This window comes from Pipistrellus hanaki (genome assembly GCF_964339955.1).
Source record: "Pipistrellus hanaki genome assembly, chromosome: X".
In the NCBI taxonomy this organism is placed as follows: Eukaryota; Metazoa; Chordata; class Mammalia; order Chiroptera; family Vespertilionidae; genus Pipistrellus; species Pipistrellus hanaki.
In genome coordinates this window covers 42,680,208-42,707,695 of record NC_140524.1, presented here as the reverse complement: position 1 = coordinate 42,707,695, position 27,488 = coordinate 42,680,208, and the positions used below count along the sequence as shown (strand labels likewise).

Here is a 27,488-nt window from a genome sequence, read left to right as displayed (position 1 = left end):
CTCTGTCTCTTCTTCTGGCACCCCCATAATTCGGATGTTGGTATGCTTGAAGTTGTCATTGAGGCTTCTTACACTATATTCATATTTTTGGATTTTTCTTTTTGCTCTCTGGTTGGGTGTTTTTTTGCTTCTTCATATTTTAAATTGGTGATTTGATTCTCAGAATCCTCTACTCTACTGTTGAACCCCTGTATATTATTCTTTATTTTGTTCAGTGAATGCTTAATTTCTGACTGCTCCTTTTCCATTTTTTGGAGGTTTCTAGAAGATTCTCGAGTAATTTTATAACCATGTTTTTGAACTCTATATCCAGTAGTTTGTTTCCTTACATTTCTTTCATTTATGACATGTTTGTTTGTCTCTGCATTTTGGCTGCTTTCTTATGTTTGTTTCTATGTATTGGGTAGAGCTGCTGTGTCTCCTTGTGTTGGTAGAGTGGCCTTATGTAGTAGGTGTCCTATAAAGTACAGTGGATCAGACTCTCCAGTCACCTAGGGAGCTCTAGGTTCACCCCTCTGTGGGCTCTCAGCACAGTTTTGTAGTTGAGACTTGATTACTGTTAGTGTCACTGGGAGGAATTGACCCTAGGCCAGTGGTCAGCAAACTCATTAGTCAACGTAGCCAAATATCAACATTACAACGATTGAAATTCCTTTTGAGAGCCAGATTTTTTAAACTTAAACTATATAGGTAGGTACACTGTTATTAGCTTAATTAGGGTACTTCTAAGCTGACCTTTGCTAAAAACTCAAGGGACCGAATAGCCGCATGTGGCCCATGAACCGCAGTTTGCCAACCACTGCCCTAGGCCAATGGCTGTGAGGACCAGCTCTGACTTCAGTGGGAGAGCTGCTGTGCAATAGATAACTCTATAGAGCAGGACTTGCTTCATTTGGGTATTGGTGCTCACTGAGTCTGCCCCTTGAATGTGTCACTTATGGATGTGTAGAGTTGTAATCTGGCATGGTCTGACACTGACTACTGGCTACACTGGCTCTTGAGTCTCCAGGGAGGTGCAAAGTCAGCCACTGCCTGGGGCCACCCAACAGGAGCTACAGAGAATTCTGCAGATTTCTCCTCTTTGTACCAGTTAGGAAGTTCCTGGATGAGGCCCAGCTGTGAAGCAAGGCAGGCTGGTGCCGGGTCTTGGGCCTTTTAAAGATAGGTTTGTGGCTCCCTGACCTAGCTGTAGCTTGTTGAGAGATTTTAGCCTGAGCAAGGACAGGTGATTCATATGTAAAAGATGCTGCATACAACTTGGGTGGTGGTGTGAATTTGATGAGGCAGGGTCTTAAGTAATCACCAGGGTGGAGTAAACAGAAATGGCTGCCAATCAGCCCTGTGACCTAGGAGAGCCCAGCACAAGAACAATGATCCGTGCAAGCACCTTTGTCTGGGAGAAAGCCTCCCAGGAGTTCCTTCCCTGATGCCAGACAATCCAGTTCCTCCTCCAGAGCCTTCCCCTGGCTCTGGAGCTCAGAGGAAGTAGGACCTTGTAAGTTCAGTTCATGGTGCCAGCATTTTAAGAGGAACAGCTGGGTCTTCAGTTGCTTCTGTGTCACTGAGCCCCAGTCCGCACTGGTTTTTATTGTTTGTATTATTACTGCCCCTAGAGACTTCTTTCCCCAGCTCTAGAATCCTGGGCTGGGGGTCTGGTGTGGGGCTGGGACCCCTTGCTGTTTCAGGCAGCCTCCACAGAGAAAAAAACAGCACACCTGGGTTCCAGACCAGACTGTTCTGCTCCTCCATGTGCTACAAGTCTCAGTGTGCTTACTTCTTTACCTCTCTAGTTGTAGGCCTTCCATTCAGCCAGCTTTCCAGTGGTTCTGGATGATGGTTCTGTATTTTAGTTGTAATTTTTATGTGATTGTGGAAGGCAGTGAGTACAGGCGTTTACCTATGCCACCATCTTCCTCTTGCTCTAAAAGTCACTTTTTAAAACAAAACATTCACTTTATCAATTTTCTGATTCATTACTTAATTTCAAGGATCTCACGGTTGTAGGATGTTGTAACATTCACTTAATGGTTCTGTGTATTTTTCTTTTCTTCAGATTCTACTCTGCTATTCAAGTAATGGCCATTATGATTCAGTATACTCAAAACAATTTCAGTCAAGTGCAGCTGTTTGTCAAGGTATGTGAAGGCTTTATAAATGTTTGGGTGTGATTTGTTGTCAGTCTTTAAATTGAGGAACCTTCCATAATAGCTTTTTAAAAACCTTGTTTACAACTATTGAATTTGTATACTGGGTTGTGGCTGTTTTCACATTGCTACTTTAAAAAGCGTTGTTTTGATAATTGGAGTTTTGACCATTTTTTCTTTAGCTGTATTGTATGAAATTCTCTATAAAGATGTGTTTGTTGTGGATGAAGAAGCATTGAAGACTGCAGTTGAATTGTTTCGAAGTGGTTCTAAGAAGAACAGAAACAATGCTGTCACTGGCAGTGAGGATGTCAATGTTGCCTACAAGAGTGTAACTCCAGATAGGTAATAAAGGGAAAGGGAATATCAACTGCACGATCATCATCTCTCTGTGTGTCATCATTTGGAAGTAGAAGAGACTGGAAAGCTTTTATGACTAAGATATCTCTCTCTCTCTCTCTCTCTCTCTCTCTCTCTCTCTCTCTCTCTCTGTCTGTCTGTCATCTATGTGGAGGAATATAATTTTTTTTAATAGGAGAAGAGAAGTTTTGCCAAAAAGATGTGTTGTGTTGTTAGATGCTCAGGCTTTTGTGATTCTGTCAAAGTCAGAATCAGATTGTTGTTTTTTATTGTTGGAAAATACTTTACAGCGGTCTAATCCTGTGACTCTCAAACTTCAGTTATATATGAATTACTTAGGGCGCTTGTTAGAAAGGCAGATTTTTTATACTATCTTCACAAAATTTCAGGTCAGAGTAAAGCCAGGAATCTGCTTTTTTAACAAATATACTCAAGTATTCTGATATAGGTAGGTCATGGACCACACTTTGAAAACAAAACAAAACACTGATTGTAAACTAGGACCATGATTTTGTAGATGGTAATTGAGATTCAGAGTGGTTACTTGACACACACAACCAGCTAGTATAAAAGAGTCTATTTCAAACTAAGGGAAGTTTTAAGAGCTGAGTGTCTTAAAACTTGTCTTTAAGACAGGTATCACCTTATCTTTTTGCCTTGTAGTTCTATTTGATATTTAATGCTCTGAATTTTATTTTTTTGTGATATTTGAGAATACAAGGGCAGCCAACTATATACCAAGGTAAAAGTTGCTTCTATCTTTACTGAATATTTTTTAAAGTACTTTGGCTTAAGGAAACTATAGTTTTAGGAAGGCAGGGTGTATTTATTATCTACTGCTATGTAACAATCCTACCTTATAAAAGAGCAATATGCAAATTAACCATCACTCTGCTACACCAACAAGCCATGCCCACCAGCTGATCAGAGAGAGTATGCAAATTAACCTCAGCCAAGATGGCTGTGGTCACAGAGAACAGGAGGGAGGCTTGGGTTTCCCAGGCAATGGAGGAAGCCAAGCTTTCCACCTGCCCTTGCTGGCTTAAGCCTCCACTCAAGGCTACAAAGTTTCAATTATAGAAGGTAAACAAATCCAAACAGAAATGGCAGCAGCCACTGAGCAAGCATAAGGCTTGGCTCTGCTCCAGGATACAAAGATTCAATTGTAGAAGGTAAATAAATTCCAGATACCAGGGCTTCTGCTTGGTTTGCCAGGGAGCGTGGCCAGCCTGCAAACCACCACAGGCCCCTTGCTCAGGTTGCCCCACACCCCAAGGGAATCCCCACCCTGATCTGGGACACCCTTCAGGGCAAACCAGCTGGCCCCCACCCATGCAAGAGGCCTCTATCCTATCTAATGAGTAATATGCAGATTGACCATCACTCTAATACACAATATAGCTGCTCCCATGTGGTCAAAGATCCTGCCCCAATGTGGACATAAGATGGCCGCCACAAGATGGCCAGCAGGGGAGAGCAGTTGGGATGCACCAGACCTGCAAGGGAGGGCAGTTGGAGGCAATCAACCCTGCAGGGGAGGGCAGTTAGGGGTGACCAGGCTGGCAGAGGAGGGAAGTTGGGGGCAAACAGGCTGACAGGGGAGCTGTTAGACATAAGTCAGGCTGGCATGGGAATGGTTAGGGGGTAATCAGGCTGGCAGGCAGAAGCGGTTAGGAACAATCAGGAAGGCAGGCAGGTAGGCAGTTGGCAGCCAGCAGTCCTGGATTGTGAGAGGGATGTCCGATTGCCCTTTTTGGCCCGGTGGGATCGGGCCTAAATGGGAAGTCAGACATCCTTTACGGGGTCCCAGATTGGAGAGGGTGCAGCCTGGGCTGAGGGGCACACCCCCACCCCCGCCCCCATGCACGAATGTCATGCACCGGGCCTCTAGTATTACCATAAAATTGGCAGCTTAAAATAACACACATATCTCACAATTTATATGGGTTAGGAATCTGGGCATAGCTTAACTCGATCTTATACTTAAGAATCTCAAAAGACTGCAGTTATGGTGTCAGCAGGGATTAAGTTCTTTTCTGGAGCTTTGATTAAGGAAGGGTCTACCTTCCTACTCACATGGTTCTTGGTAGCATTCAGTTCCTTGTAGCCCTAGGATTGAAAACCAGTTTTCTGTCCATCAACCAAAGGTAATACTCAGCTCCTTGCCACATGGATTTGGTTAACATGGCTGCTTGTTTCCTTAAGCAAGAGAGAGAAACTAGCAAGACAAGCACTACATTCTTACACAATGTAATGGTATACTCTTTATTGGTTAGAAGCAAACTTAGGACACATGAACACTGGGAGGATGGGTATCATAGGGACCTTCTTAACAATGTGTCCCTACAGGAATTATGAAATATAGGAGGTAATCTGCTAAGCATATTGTAGCACATATTTATACAAAGGAAGCATAAATGTAAATGCTGAGTGAAAAAGTATTTGCCTCATTTTTTTAGAACTGAGCTACTTTAGTACCACTAGGTGGTAGAATAGTTGTTAGATTTAAGATTTTCTTAGCTGGTACATTTATATAAAGCTCTTTGTTCTAAATCTTTTCAATTAGGACTGAAGAATTGAGTGCTTGCTACAGTGTTGAAAATATACCAGAGGGGTACAATAAAGGAACAGAAGAAGCAAAGGTTTGAGATTTTTCTAGAGCAAAGACTTTATAACCTTGGTTTACAGCATTATAACTTAAACTAGTTGAAATCACATGATCCATTCTAGTAATATGGGGATGGGGAAGAGTTGATATTTCCCTTTGGGGAAGTCTTAATTTGAAAATGTAAAATGTGTGCTTAATGTTCTCTGAAATTTTATTATGGAATTATAGATTTTTTTCAAAGCAAACTGAACATTTGAAAAATGTCAGAAGCTGTTGTTTTCAAGATAAAGTAATATTATAGACTCAATGGATAGTTTGTAATTAATTTTATAACACTGAGGTTTCTTTTTATCATTAAAGGATATAATGCTTATCCCTATCTACTCAAAGAAAATAGGTAATAATTCTGGTTTGTGAAACAGTAGACAATTTATTTGTATAGGTTTAAAATTAAGCAGACATTACATTTGCTGCTAACTAAATAGGACAAATCCTATATAATGAAGAGCTAATATGCTAATGGTCATGACGCCCTCACACCATAAAGACCAATCAGCAGGAGTCTGCGTGAGTGGCAGGAGTGGGTGGGCAGGGCTGCGTGCAGGGTGAGACAGAGACTTGATGCTGCCTCCCTTGCCAGCAGGGCTTGACCTGTGGGGCCGCCGGGTCTGGGTCTTGCCCAGTGGGGATGGGGCTGGCTAGGTCTGGGCCTCTTCCCTTTTAATGTCCATGAATTTCATGTACCAGGCCACTAGTATTGTTAAAACAATCTCTCTGTGTGCCCCAAGTGCTGGTAATTTGGGAACAGTATTGAATATGGCAAAATTCTAGAAAAGCAGAAGGAAAGTGTAATTTCTTTGGAAATTTTTACAGATTTTTGACCAAAATGAAATAAACTTTTCATATTTTTCTAGTTGATTTTAGGGTACAGAAACACTTGCACCTCTGTGTGCATACCAAGGGAAAACTTGTCAAGTAGTTCTGACTGAGTCTTTAATCCTGGTCAGTGTTGCATTGATTTATATATGATGTATCCTGAATTGTTGGCTGCTGAGACAATATTTCCCTTCTGCCATCCAAAACCTTTTAGATTATTTGCATATTGCTTCTTTAGTCTTCTGATTTTTAAATATACAGTAAAATTTATTGTGGAATTTATTTCTTATTTTAATAAAGAAGAAAAGGAAGTCATATGTACATAGCTTTTAAAAAAAGCAAGCAAAGAACCTTAATTCTTCTTCATAGAAGAAAGACTTAAGCTAAAGATGGTGAGTTTGTAGCATGATTATTTTTGTTTTAGTCTCCAGAAAATCCATCCAAGGTGTACTTCCCCTATAAGGTGCTCAAAGCTTTGGATCCAGAAATCTATCGTAATGTAGAATTTGATGTTTGGTTGGACAGCAGAAAAGGTAATGAAATATCAACAGGATACTTTTGAATCCTGACAGATCTAGGAGAATAATTTTGTAAATTGTTTTTAATAAGAGACATTTTCAATGTACTGTGATGAAAAACAGGCATGCACTTACTTTTTGCCTTACTCAATTCATGATTTGATCCAAAGGAGAAACAAATGATTTTAGAAGTGGGATCTTTTAGAGTTTGATGTTTATCTGGTATTTCAACTTTGCAAAGACTCTGTGGAGGCAACCTTTAGATAACTAAGAGTACCAGAAACTTGTAGTAACTAGAAATAAACATATCTTACATTTAAAGGGTTAAAACTCCCCTTATTAATAAATGAGTTGATCAGGTGTTGGCAAACTATGAACTTTAGACAAAATCTGACCTGCCACCTGTTTTTGTATGGTATATGAATTAAGAATAGTCTTTAAATTTTTGAATGGTAGAAAAAATTGAAAACAGTATGTTATGTGAAACTCAAATTTCAGTGTCCATAAGTAAAGTTTTGTGGCCGAGTTGTGTAGTTTGCCAACCCTCAAAATAGGTAATTATTTCTCTCTCCTTTATTAGATAATTAAGTTGGTCAAAGTAGGCCTTAAAGTTCTGCCTTAGAGGTAGCCTTTAATGTCTCATATTCCTTGAACGATGTGAATCAGGGTATATAGTTAGCACTATAGAATGAGGTTATGACCTAATGGAACACAGTTAAGTTGTTAAAAATAATAGGTTGCTTTGAAGAAGCTTTGTGTTTCTTTTTTCAATGAGATGTGTTACTTTCAAATTTTATCTTACTGGTGTTGATGAACTTTAAAATTGCAACCTCCTAATTTCCACTTACAGTGGAACCTTGGTTCTCGAACTTATTTCACTCCAGAAGGCTGTTTGAGAAGTGATTTATTAAAAAACTGAATTATTTTTTCCATTAGAAATAATGTAATGAATTAATCCATTCCCAAATGATTCCTTCTTATATACAGTACATGTCAAATGCACTGTTTAATCTATCAATATTTCTTTTCTTAAATTTATCCAACCACCCCCTACTAACCTTAAACTAATCCCTTTTAGCATTGTGTACAGGGGTGTCTTTCAGGTCAGCATGATGCAGTACCTTTGATTGATACTGTTCATAGATCACTGCCTCTGAAATGATTGTCACTGGCTAATTGCTTTTTGTTAATCCAAATCAACAGTAGTTTTTCTATCTTTTCAGTTGCCTGTGGTCATTGTTTCTTTCACAACCTTAGCAACATTAACTCTCTTAATGGCCTCTTTATCTTTTAAAATTATGCTAATCAGTTGATGACAACAAAAGCATTCTCTCCTTTGTTGCCTGAGAGACACTTTTTGTCATGCTGAGGTATCAGCTTGAAAGGGTTGTCAGTTCCAAAACTGGTTTTGTTTCAAGACCTAGACATTTTTTCTGTGAACAACTTGGTCAAGAACCAAATTGTTCCACCTGGGAGGTTTGAGAAATGTATATTTGTGTTTTGTAGCACAAAACTATATTTGGAAGTCTCCTAAATTGAATACAGAAATAACCTGCCATGAGTGATAGAATGACCCTTTAGGACTACCCCTCACCCCAATTTTAGCTTATAGTGGTAGCATTGTAAAAACACCTTGTAAAAGTGCATTAGAAAATTAAATGATGTAAAATAAAATAGGAAAGGAAACAGTTTAGTCGAGCTTGATCCTTTTTTTTAACAGAACTTCAAAAAGCTGATTACATGGAGTATGCTGGGAAACATTACTATTTGGGAGACAAATGTCAGGTTAGTTTCTTCTTTGAAGAATCAATAATTTTTTTTCAAGATTGTGGTTTTAGTCATTAATATGAGTTCAACAAAACTAATTTGCAAAATTCTAGAAAATTTTTAAATGTTTGTGTTAAATTTTAATTATAAACTTTTGTGATTAGATGTAAGACTCTTTCAGCATGTGCAACCTCCATTGAGCCAGACTGGCAGTGCTCATTATCAGCTGCTTTAATAAGTAAATACTGAACTTCACTTGGGGAACAGTATTTTTGTTTGGAAGAAGCCAGATCTGCCAATAGTCTTGAAAGTAAATGTATTCTGTCTCTTCCCCTCTTTCAGGTTCGTTTGGAATCAGATGGAAGATATTATAATGCTCACATTCAGGAAGTTGGAAATGAGAACAATTCAGTAACAGTTTTCATTGAAGAGTTGGCAGAAAAGTAAGAATATAATAATGTGTTGAATTACTGAAATCTTTGGCTGCTGATGCTTTTTTTGTAATATTAAATTGAGAATTACCAGGATATTAGTAAGAGAACCAAAGTTATATCTGGTACTAGCCTAAGATGACTTACCTTGAATTGTAAAAGTGCATGCTAAAGTATAAAAATCTCAATACAGTCATATGCTGCATAATGACATTTCAGTCTATGACTGATTTCTTAAGATCATAATGGAGTTGAATTTTCCGTAAGAAATGGAAGGATGTACAGTTCAGGAGGAATTATTTTTTTCCTCTGATGGAAGCGATACCTGTGCAGCATGGCAGTAGATTCCCTCTCACAGCACCTCAGTTGTGAGTGCATGGGTCACATCCCTATCAGTCAGTCACTGAGCTGTTTTAGCACAGAGCAGCCTGTTTCTTTAGTACTACATACTCAGAGGGCACTGTAATCAGTCCTCCCAGATGTAGCCCATGGTCTTCAGAGTTCATTGTTGTAAATTCTTGGTTGAGGACATAAGATTCTGTACAAGGACACAAATCCACAGGAGCTACTTTAACAGGTATTAAGTTCCACTGATACATCAGTATCAGCTTTCTGTGAGAGTATGGAGCCAGCCTGTCCCTATTCTTTGGGAATATGTTCAGGTTATCATAGGTAAAACAGAAAAGTTATTTCTTCCATCAGTGCAATGCCAAACAGAGCCCTTGTGCCATATAGTGGGAATGGAATCAATAACAAATTTCCAAAGTCAAACTATTTGAGTCCCCCGTTCTATACCCTCTCCATGTTAAACACCCTCTTTTTTATGAATACCACAAAGTTCCTTAACCATTGCTCCAACATGCAATAGTCCAATCCACATTGCCACAATAATTCCTATGTTCCTTTATCTCTCCATCTTGGTTTCTTAATTCTACTGATCATCGGGCCACCTTTCACTCCCTCCTGCAGTCACTATTGTGGCGATCCACTCCTTACCCAGCCAGTTTCTCTAACATATTTCTAATTAATCCATCCCACATAATGATTCATGTTAATGTTCATCCAGCTTAGAGTTCATGGAGCAGCATTGGCAGCTATCATGTTCTATTTCTGACCCTGTAGGAAGGATTCAGGGAGAGGGCTTAAGGGACAGTGTTTCTAAAGCCTACAGTGATGTACAGTAATGTCCTAGGCATTCACATTCACTCACCACTCACTCCCTCACTCACCCAGAACTTCCAGTCCTTCAAGCTCCATTCAGCATAAGTGCCCTATACAGGTGTATCATTTTTTAACTTTTGCACCATATTATTAAACTATTTTTCCTGTGTTTAGATATGCAAACACCATCGTATTATAATTGTCTACAGTATTTAGTATAGTAACATGCTGCAAAGGCTTATAGCCTAGGTGTATAGTAGTCTAGACCATCTAGGTTTGTGTTAAGTGCACTCTGTGATGTCCATACAATGATGGAATTGCCTAACGATGCATTTCTCCGCATGTACCTTCTTTGTTAAACAACACATGAATGTATACCTATGTATAAAAGTTTATAAATCCTAGTCACTAGCCAACTTACTATAAATATTAAGTTCAACAGAATGCTGTTAAAAACTGTTCATACTAATGGGAAAGCTGGTTTTCTAATGTCATAGCAACTCAGCTAGTCTAGTCATCCTCAAACTTTTAACATGTTCCAGAGCTCTCTGGAGAGTATGCTATAACACAGATTGATGAGCTCCATCTCCAAAGTTTTTGATTTAGTAAGTCTGTGGTGGGGCCCATGAAATTGAACTTCTAACAAGTTTCTGGATATTGATGCTATTGGTCTACTTTGAGAACCATTAAATTAGGCCAGTGGTCGGCAAACTCATTAGTCAACAGAGCCAAATATCAACAGTACAACGATTGAAATTTCTTTTGAGAGCCCAATTTTTTAAACTTCAACTTCTTCTAACGCCACTTCTTCAAAATGGACTCGCCCAGGCAGTGGTATTTTGTGGAAGAGCCACACTCAAGGGGCCAAAGAGCTGCATGTGGCTCGCGAGCCATAGTTTGCTGACCATGGAACTAGTCTATACTGCTGTAATAACAACAACAAAAAAATAATAAGATGTCAGCAGTTTATAACAAGAAGGTCACTTCTTGCTCATTTTGCATGTTATGTATTATTTACCTGACAGGCTAAAAAACAAATGAGGCAACGGGGACAATAAAGGGAACCCTGGCCAAGAAGGCTCTATTATAGACAGAAAAAAATTATACCATGACAAACCATGTGCTGGCTCTTAAAGCATTAGTTATATAATGTAGCTGAGTCTGAAGTCAGTGGGGTAGGAAAATATTATAATCCTCCTCTAAGGAGATGCAACAAATATTTCTAAACTAGTTTACTACATTCATTCCTCTGGAAGGTGATTTGTACAACAAACATCTGTGAAATGGTACAAACTATTCTTATGTTTCTTTTTTTTAAAATTTTTAAAAAATTTATTGATTTTTTACAGAAAGGAAGAGAGAGGGATAGAGAGTTAGAAATATCGATGAGAGAGAATCATCGATCAGCTGCCTCCTGCACACCCCCTACTGGAGTTGTGCCCGCAACCAAGGTACATGCCCTTGACCGGAATCGAACCTGGGACTCTTCAGTCTGTAGGCTGACACTCTATCCACTGAGCCAAACCGGTTTCGGCCTCTTAGGTTTCTTAAACTTAAAGAGAAAACCTCAACAGGAAAACTACTGTCAACAGATGTAAGTGGAATACACTTGAAAATGAAGCAGAAAGGGTGGCTCTGTGTAGTGAATGAGAATTAAGTCTGCTGCAATGTCTTCATGTTGGTATCTTTAACTTTAAGGCATGTTGTTCCACTGGCTAACTTAAAACCAGTTACTCAAGTGACACCTGTTCCTGCCTGGAATGCTATGCCTAGTCGAAAAGGAAGAGGTTACCAGAAAATTTCCGGGGGCTATTTCCCAGAAATGGGTTTGTATACTGAATATTTTTATTATTTTTTCCATCTTTCCCCCTACATTGTAATTTTTAAAGGTATAAATTAATCTTATTCTGGGGTAGAGTTTCTCAACTTTGACACTACTGATATTTTGGGATGGGTAATACTTTATGGTGTGCTGTTCTGTGCACTGTAGGATGCTTAGTAGCATCCCTGGACTCTATCCACTACATGCCATAGCACTCTTCCTCCAGTTTAACAACCCAAAATGACTCCAGACATTGCCACATGTTCCTCAGTGGGAAGAGGGGCAAAACTGTCCCTGGCTGAGAAATACTATTCCAAAGTACTTTGTGTAAACTTAAGTTGGAATAGATTTTAGATTCTAAAATTTGAAGGGAAAATATTTTTCAGAGAACTAGGAAAACACTTCATGGAAGCAGCCAGAGATATTAATAGGTATTAACTCTCTGTTTTGATGATCACAGAAATACCTACTGGTTTTGCCCTTCCAAATGGATTATCTAGTATATCCTTAAAAAATACAAAAATTCTCCCCCCTTTATTTTTTGTTTGCTTGTTTGTTCCTAAGAAAACATTTGAAAGTTTTAGTTATATGTGTGTGTGGTGGGGAGACACTGGATATTTTGCCTTGGTTATGAAGCTTATTTGCTACTTCTTTGTTTGCCTGAAAGTTATATCGGAGATGGACATGAAGCAACACAAGAAGATGTTCAGGAAAGTTAGAGGGAAAGAGATGTATATGTCTATGGCCTACAGCAGGGGAGACCCCCTACCCCCACCCAGGCTTCAGAATAGTATGCATTATGGGCATGACCCTCCAATGCACTACGCACAGACAGCTGGCAATTTTATGGCTAATGAACATTTTTATCCTCAACATTCATCTCAGAGACAAGGTCGGGGATATGGGATGCCCAGGTAAGGCTTAACCAACTTTCAAGATAATGTTCATCTCTGTTTAGATATTGAAATAATTCCTGGACAGAAATTACAGTAGAATTTAGAAATATCTAAAGAGTTTTGATTTCTTACAATTTCTGTCTACCCAGAGCATAGAGGATGAAACGTGTATACTTAAATTCTTGTCAAATGAATTTATTAGAAGATTCATATTTTCACAGTTTAGGGAAATATGGAGCAGTTGAAGAAGTGCTAGAAGATAGAATGCCATCAAGTTATGAATGTCATGTATATGGCCCTATATCCATGAGTAATGATTAGGCCTAATGCCAGTAGTAAGAGAAGCAAAGCTCTTTGTATGTGGATGTTTCTATAAAGATGTGTTAATTCTATTTAACTACAAAGACTGACCACTCAGACCCTAGTGAATCTGTTTTCCTTTCCCCTTATTTTTAGGGATTCATCTCGCTTTATAAACAGGCCTAACATGGTAGATCCTAAAGTTGGTTTTTACCCTGGCCCAGGGAAAAAGTGCTGCCAGAGCTATGATAACTTCTCCTATAGAGCTCGGTAAGTAAATTTTCACTGTCAAAAGTCAGAAAAAATGGGTTAAGTTTGTCTTCAAACTAAGCAACAAATGTATGAAGTAAATTGTGTCAACATTGGGATGTTTGAATTGTTACTTAGAACTTAGAAACAAGTTATTACCATGTTTTTCCCCTTTCATTCTCTGAACCACTTAAGTTCCTTTAGACGTAGTCACCGCCAGATGCATTGTGTGAATAAGGAGTGCCAATATAGCTTTGCCCCAGAAAATGGACAGATGCCCAGGGGCTTGGAAGAAACCATTACTTTTTATGAAATTGAAGAAGGGGATGAGACTGCTTATCCAAATTTACCTGTAAGTAGTTTAAAAATTTACTCAAAAAGCTATTCACTTTTCTCTTTTTTTAAGTGAAGGCATATAGATAAATTTTAGCTTTTTGTACAAATAAGCAAATAAAGTCCTTCTTGGAAAACATAATTTCATCTTAGCACTTTTAAAAAGAAGAGAACTTTTTTTTTAGTCTTGGACAAATAATCATGCCTATATAGTACTAGAGGCCCGGTGCACAAAATTCGTGCGGGGGGGGGGGTAATCCCTCAGCCCAGCCTGCACCCTCTCCAATCTGGGACCCCTTGAGGGATGTCCGACTGCCCGTTTAGGCCCGATCCCACTTGGGCCTAAACGGGCAGTTGGACATCCCTCTCACAATTCTGGACTGCTGGCTCCCAACTGCTCACCTGCCTGCCTTCCTGATTGCCACCAACCACTTCTGCCTGCCAGCCTGATCACCCCCTAACCACTCCCCTGCCAGCCCGATTGATGCCTAACTGCTCCCCTGCCAGCCTATTTGCCTCTAACTCCCCTTCCCTCCCCTCCCCTGCAGGCCTGGTCACCCCTAACTGCCCTCCCCTGCAGGCCTGGTCCCTCCCAATGCCCTCCCCTTCTGGCCATCTTGTGGTGTCCACATGGTGGCAGGATCTTTGACCACATGGGGGCAACCATCTTGTGTGTTGGAGTGATTGTCAATCTGCATATTACTCTTTTATTAGATAGGATAGAGGCCTGGTGCATGGGTGGGGGCCGGCTGGTTTGCCCTGAAGGGTGTCCCAGATCAGGGTGGTGGTTCCCTTGGGGCATGGGGCAGCCTGGGCGAGGGGCCTGTGGTGGTTTGCAGGGCGACCATACTCCCTGGCGAATCAAGCAGAGGCCCTGGGATCTGGGGTTTATGTGTCTTCTACAATTGAAACTTTGTAGCGTGGAGTGGAGCCAAGCCTTCTGCTCGCTCCATGGCCAATGCCACTTCTGTTGGGATTTATTTACCTTCTATAATTGAAACTTTGTAGCCTTAAGCAGAGGCCTGGGTCAGCAAGGGCAGGTGGAAAGCTTGGCTTTCTCCATCACAGAGGAAACCCAAGCCTCCCTCCTGCTCTCAGTGGTCTCTGCCATCTTAGTTGGGTTTATTTCCATATTCACTCCTGATTGGCTGGTGGGTGTGGCTTGTGGGTATGGTGGAGGTATGGACAATTTGCATTTTACTCTTTTATTAGATAGGATGGGCTAATACTTTGTTTTCTTAATCATTATTGCCTCACACTTAATTCTAAGGCACATTAGAATTAAGAGGGAGAACTGCATGTATGTGTGTGTGTGTCTCCTTGGTACAGAATCATGGAAGGCCCTCTACAATGGTTCCTCCTACTCCAACATACTGTGTTGCAAGGCTTGGACATAGCTCAGGCAAACACACTTTGAGTTCAGAAGAGGGCAATGGCCAGTGTGATAATGGTGAGTCAATTACAGTTAAATGTGTGTGTTTTTTAAGATGATTCTTGTGGCATTAGAATATTAAGGCTCTATGAAGTGTACCTGAAGTGTTTGTTTGGGGGGGTCTCACTCTGTTCTGGTAGTTTGTTTTGAAAGAGGTATCAGTTTTTGTCTCAGAGCTTGCTAGGTTTTTAAAGATATCTTGGTATTTCTAGAAGGATAGGCTTCTATTTCTGTAGGCTCTCAAATTGTTATAACTTATTTTAGGCTCTTTGCATAGGTTTATACAGTAAAACCTCAATATAATGGACTAATTCACTCGAGGTGTCAGTTAAAGCTGAAAGTCTGTTATATAATAAAATAGATTTTCCAAATGCATATGTTACAAAACTAACAAATTAGTGTATCTGTTTTTACTTATACAGACACATTTGTGTAATTAAAATTAAGTTTGTATGAAAAATTTAAATTCACAGAAAAGTTTTCTATATGTATACTGTAATTTTAAATTTATATTGAATAGGTCTAGTAAATGCATGCATTCACCAGTCACCGTGAGTAAACAAATGCACTTTGGCACATTTGCTGTACGCTTTAAAATTGTTGCAGAAAGTCTCGCCATGTGACAATGAAACCAATTACTGCACATGATATGGTGTGATTATGTGCTAATCATTCACTAGACATTGTTTATGAGTGGTGACTCTTGGATTCAAGTATATAGCCTATAGTTATAGATAAGTAATATTTATTTATGTTGGCGAAATTACTGCAGTGTTTTTTCCAACATATGGCCTATTCACTAAAATTTGTTAAAAATAACAATGAATTAATAACAAAAAATAACCCATTAATTACAAGTAAATCAGATAACATAATTTTAAAATTAACAGGGTGTTTATTTTCACATGTGATATATGGTCTGGAAATTTTGGCTGTTAAATCTGAAGTCCATTAAATCGAGGTGTGCAAATTTGTGGGTTTACTGTAGTGAGTTTGAATTTGGGATATTTCCCTGTGGAAAACATCTATTCCTTATTAATAAGATATTACTCATGTTGTCCTCACGATTTGTAATAACTACTTTGGGCTTTTCATGAGACTGGCTATTATTTTACAAGACTGCTATGAAATAACTTCATTGCCTAAGAAGCCTATTTAATCTATAAATATTACTATTCATCGTATCCTATGTACAAAGTAATTATATATATGATTTAATATAATACTTAAACTATATCCCTCTGAGGAATGTGGTATTCTTATATTACATATACGGAAATTGAGGTTTGAAGGGTAAATGACATGGCTAAAGACATACCTGGTAAGTGGCAAATATTTAATTTTTTATAAAAGCTTTATTTAGATGTAGTTTACATGCCATACAGTTCATCTATTTAAGTGCACAACTCAGTGGTTTTTAGTATAGAGTTGTATAACCATCACCACAGCCAATTTTAGAACATTTTTATCACCCCCAAAAGAAATCCTGTATCCATTAGCAGCCACTTTCCTTTTCCCTTCCCCCTCCCCTAGCCCTATGGAACCATTAGTCTGTTTTCTGTCTTAATAGATTTGCCTATTCTGGACATTTTACATAAATGTCCAGATGTAATATCTAGTCCTTTGTGACTGGCAGAGATCAGTTCTAAATTTGGGTTTTTATGACTTTAAAGCTTATATATGTGCCTATATGTGCTCTCAACAGTTGTTACAATGCCTCTTACCATGCACAGGCTATGCTTATATTTTCAATTTTACTATAAAATCATATATGCCTACTTAAACAATCCTGGAGGAATTGGATATATTAAGGAGGTAGGAGGCAGTCTGAATGACTCAATTTACCAGTCAAGTTCCTTATTTCCCTGTGATATTTTTTTTACTTATACTTATGTGGAAGAAAATAGATATTTCTAGGAAAACAATCTAGTAGAAGGATAATTGCGAATATTTTATATGTGCATGTGCATGCATGTGAAGGATGTATACACTTTGCTCTTTTACTCAGCATGACCCTTTTGTCATTCCCTTTAGCACGGTGGGCATCTTCAGATGTATTGCTCACCTGTAGTGGCATATTTAGAGCAACCAAATCTTTGTTCTCACGTAAAATCCTGCTGTCTGGAGGGGTTAATGCATGTGTGTTTGATAAATAATGTGCTTAAGAATTAAATACACCCTAGTTGGTTTGGCTCAGTGGATAGAGCATTGGTCTGCAGATTGAGGGGTCCTGGGTTCGATTCTTGTCAAAGGGCACATGCCTGGGTTGCAGGCTTGATCTCCATTGTGGGGCATGTATGAGGCAGAGTGATTCTCTCTCATCATTGAAGTTTCTATCTCTCTCTCCCTTTTCCTTCTTCTCTGAATATTAAAAAAAAGAACATTAAAAAAAAAGAATCAAATCCAGTTTTGACCTATGGATTTTATTTAGTGAAAGCTATTTAATTGAAGATTGGCATTATCTGTTTCATTGGTATAGCTATCTTAAAGCAAAGTACGTCAATCTACTGAGCCATCCTATGAGAACAGACCGATTTTAAATGTAGTATTTACTTGACAGGGTAAAAAACAAATGATGCACGATATATCCCAATGATGTCCCCCTAAACAAATTATGGGTTATACTCAAATTATAGTCACCATTTACTATATGTCAAGCATCATTCTGTATTCTTTTCACTCCCCTAGGTACTATTATTCCTGTATTATAGTGAAGAAAGTGAGGCACAAAGAGTGGTATTATTAATCAAGATTCAAATCTAGCCCTAACTCCACGCTTGTAAACTTAATCACTGTAGTCTATGGCCTGACTGGAAAATTGGACACAGCTGTATTTTTCAATTTTACCTGAACATTAAAAACTAAGGGAATTTTCAGAGGAGAAATTCATACGGTTTATAGCCAATCTGTGGCTTCAGTATCTTTTCACTAGTACAAAAGCTCAAGTCAGTTGGTACAAGGATGTATATGTTTTAGTTTTGAACCTACATATCTACAAAACTTGAGAAGAAAGCAAGTGCTGACCATCTGGCTGTGCTGAGTTAAAAAGCTCTACATAAACATACAAACATACTCTTCTGTCTTTTTTTCTAGGGGGATATAATGAAGAATATATTTATCCTTCAGGTCAGTGAGATATAGGTAGAATCTATGATATTTTTTATTGTTTATAAATTTCAAACTATTAAATAATGCTCACTTTTGACTTTACTTTGGCAATATCCTCTAGAACCAGACTATGAAACTTCAGATGTTTATAGTACAACTGAATCTACAGCAAACTTGGTAGGTACTGTGACTGTACTAGGGCCCTATTCTAAGATCTATACATATAAGTGTATTTAAATCGGAACAACCATATGAGGTAATCAGGGTATCATTTCCATTTTGTAGATGAAGAAATTGAGACCCAGAAATTGAGTAACTCATCCAAAATCACGCCCCCTTTCTGAAATTAGTCTATTTAGAGCTATTTCTAATATGTGTTGATACATGAGGAAGTTCAAACATTGGCAGTGATAATTTTTAGAGGAATTTACTACGATTTTTCTAACAGTAAGGATGGACCATAAATAAGTTTGCAGCAGGAGGGCCCTGCTCAGGGACTCAGGCTGATGGAAGTTCCATCCATGATTGCCAAGGCAGGAAACAAAAGCTAGTGAATGGTGCACTAGAGATGGCATGTGTCACTTCCTTTTCCATTTCTTTTTCATTGGCCATAGCATGTCCTACTAAAGAATCTAATTTTTCTGTGCCTGGAAGTAAAAAAGTTGGAAATATTTTAACAACACTAAGTAGTGTAGCATGCAACTCAAACTCCTCCCATAGGCAGAATACTTGCTTCCTCCTCAGGGAAGACAACCAAAGAATTCCTTCCAGTGTAATTACACTTACTGCCCAAGGTTTCTGGGAAATCTGTGGTACTCTTTGTATTGGGTCCAGATATGACTCTTCTTGACCTGGAAGCTAAAGTCAAAGATACAAAGTTGTTTACCCCCACAAACCCAATTTGTAGTGGTAGAACAGGGACTGAAAAAATTGCAGTAAAAAATTCCCACTTGGGGAGGGGGAAATGGGAGAAACACAATTACTTGCCTGTAGCAATTCTGACATCATGATAGTCATTGTGAGGGCCCCCAACCTAGGCCTGGGGACTGTTTTCTGGAAGGAACTGGTTCATTGTTTTCTAGGGCTCTTGGTTACTCTAAGTCCCTTCTGTCTTTGACCATATTTGAAGTAAGCATTGAAGAATAATTCTTGGCAGCTGAGCAACTTTCTCAGCCTGCTTTTTACTCATAGAAAATTGGGGGTCCAAGGGTCCAATTGAGGATGGTTTCTCTGGCTGTGTGATTAATTATGCTACCTCTGTCTGATTCCTATTAGTTTCATGTGTTAATATTCCTACTGACAGTTATTTTTAATAATAGATATACTACTTAGATTTGCTATAGTGCTTTGCTTTCTTATCTCTGTTTCCCTCTACTTGAGTATCATGAGCTTATCAGGCGTTGATGGAAGAGCCATATCTTTGGATGCTTTTCCATGAGCCACTTTGTCCATGTGCAAGTATTCACTGGGTCTTGTTTTGACATATCTTACTGCAATTAGTTTTTAACAACAATGTGATTCTTGCTTTAAGGCTGAGTTTTAACTGCTCTTTGTTGTTCAAAGCATTTATCAATTTTATCTTCTACAGTTGTTGAAGTAGTTGCCTCTTCCACTAAGAGCTTACAAATTAATAATCTCCATCCTAAATTAGGTTCTTCTTAGAACAACACCTCACTTCTAGTTACCAATTAATGTTTTAATCAAACTAGGTTAGACTGCAGTAACACACCCCCCCCCCCCAATTTGAACAGCTTAACAGAGGACAGTTGCTGTCCCTAATGTTATATGTCCAATGCAAGCTTTTTTTCATCATGGTCATGCAGGGACTCAGGCTGATCTGATAGATATGAGCTTTCAGTCACCTTGGGCAGACTAAAAGTAGGATAATTGAACACTGGCTTTTAATATTTCTGCTCATATTTCATTGGCCCACCATGTCGCATAGCCATACTTAACTTTAATGAGACCAAGAAGAGCAACCTGCCATGTACCCAGGGGGAAAACTGGAATTTTTGTGAAGAACTTGAATAACTACCCTCTATTCCCTAACTCTGATTAATTTAACTTTGGTAGCTTCATGTACTCTTAGGAAGGTAAAGAAAACTGATATATAATTCTCTCCCCTATTTTCCCTTCATTTCCTTTGCTCCTTCTAGAGAAATACTTGTCCCCTCATTCTTTTATTACTATTCTCATATCACATGCTTTTTATACCATTTTTTGAAATAGTCACCCAACTAAAAAAGCAAGTAAAAATTTGACCGTCAGAGATGACCCTTTAATTTCACTTGTTCCTTTTTCTTCTTATTTTATCATGAATCCCAATAGCTTTCAATCTTTTCATGTTTTGTTCCATTCCCACCCTCCAGTCACCAAATGCTTTCTAAGTAATTTTCTCACAGTATTCTTAGGAGGACAAATGTAAGACTTAAAGATTTCTAGGCATAGAGCGTTCTAAGAAACCATAAATATTTATTTATATTTCTTATTTTCATGTTCATCTTTGAACTAAGTCCTTCTCTAGACTTGTTTAGCATTCACACTGGGTACTCTGAGTCAGGGCTGAAGTTTGCTTTTTGGCAGATATTTTGGCTATACTTGAACACAAAATTTAGAAACATGCAATCTTAAGTCCATGTTAAATTGGGCTCATATGATTTCTGCTGTTTCTGTGATTACTTCCCTGATTCCCTCTGTTCTTATCATCATTACCAATTTTTGCTACTGGTTTTCTTGCTTGTTTGTTTTTGCTATCATGACAGTCTGTCATGCATAATTCTGAGCCTTTTAAAATCATTTTGCTTTCACAAAGATAGTCTTGAGACAGAGGGAGTGGTGTTTGGATTATACTATATCCTGCTTAAATAGGATGCAGCTGACCAGCCAATTATCCACCTTTGTCCCAAACTACATCTTTAGATGGAATGCTTTCTTTTAGCAAAACTGTTGTTGGTCTTACTGATTTTGAAACTTTTAAGTCAAGAAAGGCCACTAAGAAAGTGTTTAAATTACAATCATCTGTTACATTTTAGTGTCTGCCTTGGGACTAGAGTTGGATGTAGAAAGGAAATAGAATAGTTACCTAAATCAGGCGGCATTAGAAAGATACTTTTGGGAACATTATCTTTTTTTTTTTTTAACTGTCTTTGATGTGGGGAGGAAGTGATTTTCAAGCAGCTCTTTGAAAATGTTAAAGGAACCTGGTCCTAACATCACTCCCCCTTCCAAATCGATCAAAATCATTCACACCATGCAAGAACCCCTATCAGGAATCCTTCCCAAGCTCCAAAACTTAGGAAACACCTTACCACCATGAAATACTCAAAATTCTCTATACTACTCATTTGGTACAAATTCTTTTTACTTCATTGTCATTACATTTTTTATGTGTTGAAATCTCAATCTCTGTCTCTCAGTCTCTGTCTTCCTCCTACATCCCCTTTCCGCCCCAGTAAGCTGCTGAAGATTAGGGTTACAAACTGCTAAGATCCGCCTCTAGGATCCAGCCCTGAGTTTACTGAGAACTGCTGATAAAATGAATCAATTCAAGGGGGACCAAAGACCCCATCATCAGGGCAATAGCAGTAGGCATGGAGGAGAGGGTGTGGATTAGAGCATTATCTTAGTCACTTCCAAATTTGAATGTTTTCAGAACAGATCACTTTTATTTTAGGAGATGTTGAAACAAAGCAGATATTTTATTGATACTTATTTGGTTTCTTGATTTGCCCTTAACTGTATTTCTGTATTCACTAAAGTCTCTTCAGGACAGAGGACCATGTTCTATGTCTCCTCAGGACACAGTTACCTCATGCAACTATCCCCAGGAGGTAATCTTTATTGTGTTATTAAGGAGTCAGTTGCAGTGATCTGAATGGGGGAAAATGAATTTTTTTTCTTTTTATTCTCTTCACTCATCATATTTCAAAGAAGCTGTTTATATCCCTATTTTAAGTATTATACCTTGTGGTGCCTTGCATAGTGATTAGTAAATTCATGCAATTAATTGAACATCTACTATGTTCCAGTCTCTTATAATGAGTGAGTTAATATAAATGATGTGTCAAGTCAACATTATACACTGACACTTAAATGTAAAGTTCTCTTGTAGTATGGGGAGTTGGTATCAAAATAATAGCTAAAATCATAAGAGTGAATAAGATAATCCTGGGAAAAGGAAGAGATTGATAAGAACATCTAGAACAGAGCCTGTGGATCACCAAATTTTAGGAAATGGGTAGAGAAGCAAAAGTCAGGGGCGAGTAAATAGAGTATATTTGGGAAACCCAGGAATAGACTATTTCAAGGTGTTAGTTATTCCTGAGATCAAGCAACATAAGGACTAACAAGAATCTACTAGAATTTTTTTCCTTGAAGTCCACTGTTTATGAGGACCAGAGGGGGTAGCAGCCACACTTAGGTGGGTAGCAAGGAAATAAGACTGCAGTGAGGACAGTGTATTCAAGAAGAGGAGTCTGTGAATATTTATTGAACACCTCTCTGTGCAAAGCCCTATATTGGGTGCTGTGGCCTAATCAGAAATATAATTTGTAGTGTCAGAAAGTTTAAGAAAATCCAAGCACCTTTTATGTTTAAATTGTGTATAAATCTCTGTACAATATGCAGGAAACACAGAAGTCACCTGCTTGGGCATAAGGGAACAAGGCAGATGGAGTATAAGGATTGGAAGGAAATACCATTGTTACACAATGTAACACTTGATTTTTGAATCATATTAATATATTATCTTTTTAGAAAAATAATACATTAAAATTAAAGTTCTCAAAGTAATCTGGGGTCTTCTAAGAGAAATAACTTAACCTGCCTACACAGGGTTTACATAAAGATTGACTCCTCTATGTTTTACTTATCAAAATACTGGAGCGGGGTGGTGGAGGTCAGTGAGGGGAAAATTGGAACATCTGTAATACTTTCAACAATAAAGATTTAAAAAGAAAAACGCAAAATATTTAAGGATGTATCTAACATATAACTGGAAAATTTGTATGCTAGAAGTGACAGCATGTTGCCGAGAGACATTAAAGACCCAAATAAATAGAGATATATAATAAAAAATACTATTTCCTGAAGTGTAGGATAAGATAGGAGACTAATAGTGTTTGGGAAGTGGAACTTAGAATTCTAAACTTTCTTTCACACTTACAGGTGATGGTAAATTCGGCAGCAATTACAGCTTCCTGTGCCAATAATGTTCCAGTTCCAGTCTTATCTAACTGTGCAGCAGCTAATCAAGCTAGTAGTACCACTTCAGTTTCCTCACAGAAGGCTATACAGCCTCTATTTGTATCTTCACCTACACAAGGCAGGCCAGGTAGGTTATTAGTGGTTGCTTACTTTGGAAGCTTCTTTTCCTATTCATGGAATATGCACACAGTAGTTCTAGTGATTAGATAGGATTACTTTCACTTCCATAATTACATTTGTTTAACCTAGTTAATAAAATATCTTCTATTGTTGAAGAATCCATAAAATTTGAGAGAGCCAGGGTTTCAATACTTGGTTGGTTGGTTGGTGGTGGTTGTTTTTGTTTTTGTTTTGTCTGTTTTTCTGTATTGTTGTGTGTGTGTGTTTTTTTTGTGGCAAATTTGGCTTTGATCTGATTCTGTAGCTATCTCTTTGCTACCCTGCTGAAAATTTAAAGGACTTGGACTGGTTTCTCAAACTTCCAGTTGAATTTTATTATATAGGAATTAAGGTAAAAGTGTGTTCACACTTCACAGAATTAACTCCTGACAAGTTTGCTATAAAATACATTTCTATATAATGAATCATTTTCCCATGAATGTTATAAAGAATATAGGTGCTAGAATTTGAGATCTGGGTTAGAATCTTGGTTTTGCAATTTAACTAGCTATGTAATTTTGGACAGGTTATTGAACTTTTCTTACCAATGAGCTTATGGGTACTGGTAGTACCAATTTATGAAGTGGTTATGGAATTGCAATGAGATAATATAATTTAAAATTCTTAGCAGAACTCTGGGAAGGTGGTGGCCACAATAGCATAGCTTTTCAATCTGAGTCCCCTAGTAAAAATTGAAATAGAAAACGAAAACCCATGGACAATACAACAAAACTATATGACAAGGTATCTCCATGAACCACAAAATGTAAACAGGTAGTGATAAACCACTCATCATAAGACCTGCATGCTATCAGGGCTTATGTGGGGGCAAGAAGACAGAAAGAAGCATTCGGGATATTGTCTAATGGACTAAGAACAGAAGAATTCCAAAAGAACTAATACGAATTCACTGGAAAAGGGGGCAGCCAATTTAGAAGGAACAGCTAATATTAGGAAGGGATTTCACCTAACCAACACTAGATGAGTGCTTTGGGTATATGGTAATAGGACTGAAGGTCTTGAAGCACTTTGGCTTTTAAGAACTCTGATAACTGACCTGCCAGGTCTCCCTTTTAGGATAGTATTCTTTACTGGGCAGAAACTGCTGGAATTGGAATAAAAATGATCAGGATAGGGAAAAGAGTAGGTCCAGAATAAAGTTGGGAGGAGAACACAGCTATGAATCCTAGAAAGCAGTGATATATATATATTTTAACATTACATGAAAATAACAGCTAAAGAGAGCCCTATGACATTAGAAAAGCTTTCCTATACTCTGCCTCATTCTAAAGTTTATGAAAAATAATATCACATAAAAATGAACAGCCCTAGCTGATTTGGCTCAGTGGATAAAGTGTTGACCTGTGGACTGAAGGGTCTCGGGTTCTATTCTGATCGAGGGCACATACCCAGATTGCGGGCTCGATCCCAGTGGTGGTGTGTGCAGTAGGCAAAACGAGGGCTGGGAGTTTGAGAATATTCTATATAATGGCCATATGTTTGGACAATGTGGATAAAGTATAGCTATTTTTTAATGGAAGAATTGAGAGATCATGTACAAGCATTTTTTAATCTCTCAATAATCACATTTCGGGTACTTTTTTTCAGATTGTTGTGAGACTAATGTTGGCTAAAACAAATGAGTGAGTATTGGATATTCTAATTTTATCCCATGTCCTTGCAAATCAGGAGTCTCTGTATGGAAGAAGAGTATTATAGATGTAATAAAAAGTCTAAGTAAAAGCTTTTATGGTCTCAAGTTTGAATTAAAAGTATCAGTATAAACTTGAGGTTTTATCTTTAAATATATTTGTATATTTCCTAGCTTTGTTCACTGAAAAGGCCTACAGTGAGTATTCTTAGCACTAAGTTTTTGGTCTTAAAATAACATTTCTCACTTGTAAAAAAGTAAAAAATTATGTGAAGAAATTACTAATTGCAGGTATGGAGGAAGATAGCAAGGAAGCTAACAAAGACTATTGGAGTCATGTCAAAAGGGCTCAGGAGCCATCTTGAAGAGGTTCCCACTGGCTAAAGATGGAATAATTTGAGCCTCGACAGTGATTATTGCAATAACATATTAAATATGTTCAATTTAAAAGTTCTTAATAATACTTGGAAAGTATTTAAATACCTTAAAAGAATTTTCTTCAAAACTATAAAATAGAATTAAGTATTTATTTTTCTTTATATTAACTACTATACTACTAGATAACCAAATAGATGAAGGGAAATGTTTCTATGTATTAGTATTCCAACTAATCATTGAAAAAGAAGTGGCAGAATATAATCATTTTGCAATCCTTACTGAATGGATTGGGTATTAAACAGCAATAGCTGCTAAGGTTGCAAAGACAATAAGACATTACCTGTAGAAATGCCAAAGAAATCAATCTTGAGTTTGACCCAGCCTTCTGAATTGAGGGGGCTATTTGCAAGAGATACAGAAGAACATATTGAAATGCATCATGGGTATGTATTCCACAAAATCCAGACTTTGGGAAACTCAACATGTCAAAGGGCCCAGATTCCTACAAAGAACAATGGAAAGAAAATTACAGGGATGGAAAGAAATTATAATAGATTAAGAGAGATTTAAGGCATCATCTTGAAACAACTGTGTAGGGATGCACGTTTGGGTGACAAAACTCTTAAAACCACAGATATTCAGTCACTAATCAGTCACACCAATCAGAATGGCTATCATCAAAAAATTAACAAGTGCTGGCGGGAACTTGAAGAAAAGGAGACACTAGTTCACTGCTAGTGGGAATGCAGAGGGGCGCAGCCACTATGGAAAACAGTATGGAATTTTCTCAAAAAACTAAAAATGGAACTCAATCCCACTTCTGGGAATATATCCTAAAAACCACAAAATAACAATTCAGAAAGATATGTTCATAGCAGCATTATTTACAATAGCTAAGATGTGGAAATAGCCCAAGTGCCCACCAGTAGATGAATGGATAAAAATGTTGTGGGACATTTACATTATGGAATATTATGTAGCCGTAAAAAAGAAAGATTGTGCTAGCCAATGTGGCTAATTGGTTGAGTGTCAAGCTATGAACCAGCAGGTCACTGTTCAATTCCCAGTCCCAGTCAGGGCACATGCCCAGGTTGCAAGCTTAATTCCCAGTCTGGGCATGCAGAAGGCAGCTCATCAATGATTCTCTTTCATCATTGATGCTTGTCTCTCTTCTCCTCCCTTCCTCTCTGAAATCAATATTTTAAAATAAAAGAGAGGTCTGTTACCTTTGGGACAGCATGGGTAGACCTAGAAAATATGCTAAGTGAAATAAGCCAAACTGAAGAAAACAAATATCATGTTATCTTATTTGTGGTATATAATGAACAAATTGAATTGACCAACAAAATAAGACCTGAATCATGGAGGCATGGAACAGACTGGCATATCTCAATGTGGGATTAGGGGGGACAAGAAAAGATAAAACAAATAATTTATATACTTGTATGCATAACCTATGGACATGGACAATAGTGTAGTGAACACCGGGTAGGGGATAGGGGCTGGGAGGAAAGTGGGTAAGAGGGAAAATGGGAGATATCTGTAATAATAATAAAAAAAGAAAATATAGGAAGTGATTACTATGAAAGTCAGGATAATGGTTAATTATGGTCGAGGGAGAGGTTTTGTAATTGGGATAAGGAGCATGGAAGTTTTCTGGAGTGGCTGGTTAAGTTTTATTGACCTGCATAGTGTCTACCTTAAAATCATTTGATTTATCTGTATCTGTTTCACTTATAATTTAAAAATCAAGTTCTCAGTAGACCAGTGTCTATAACAAAAACATGCAATATATGTTAATTAATGACCATACAAAATTTTCACTGTAAATGTTAATGTAGACCCTAATTGTACTACTTTGGGATTAATTGTAGGGGAAAGTGTTGGCTGTCTGCTTCCATAAGACTTCTGAGCTTTAAAAAAATCAAATGACAGGTGTATCAAGCATTGTAATGCCTCATTTATATTGAATCATTGAATGCTTACTATAAATGCCAAATTTGTGTTCTGTATAGGTATTTCTGAAAATGTATACTGCTTTCATTTATGTTACTTTTCATTCTTTGAGTCACTTATGAACTTCAATTATA

The 27,488-nt window shown here is 37.9% G+C and overlaps 1 protein-coding gene across 1 annotated transcript in view; it reads left to right on the top strand.

Annotated features, from left to right (window-relative positions):
* Positions 1-27,488, top strand: part of ALG13 (ALG13 UDP-N-acetylglucosaminyltransferase subunit) — a 75,109-nt gene that overhangs the window by 31,779 nt on the left and 15,842 nt on the right. The window contains 15 exon segments of the mRNA XM_084870437.1: positions 2,054-2,135; positions 2,327-2,489; positions 5,071-5,146; positions 6,413-6,521; positions 8,227-8,291; positions 8,616-8,716; positions 11,564-11,691; positions 12,355-12,601; positions 13,040-13,153; positions 13,328-13,484; positions 14,795-14,915; positions 17,991-18,023; positions 18,127-18,182; positions 21,764-21,835; positions 23,172-23,337. Of these exon segments, the coding sequence (XP_084726563.1) occupies positions 2,054-2,135; positions 2,327-2,489; positions 5,071-5,146; positions 6,413-6,521; positions 8,227-8,291; positions 8,616-8,716; positions 11,564-11,691; positions 12,355-12,601; positions 13,040-13,153; positions 13,328-13,484; positions 14,795-14,915; positions 17,991-18,023; positions 18,127-18,182; positions 21,764-21,835; positions 23,172-23,337 (1,690 nt within the window).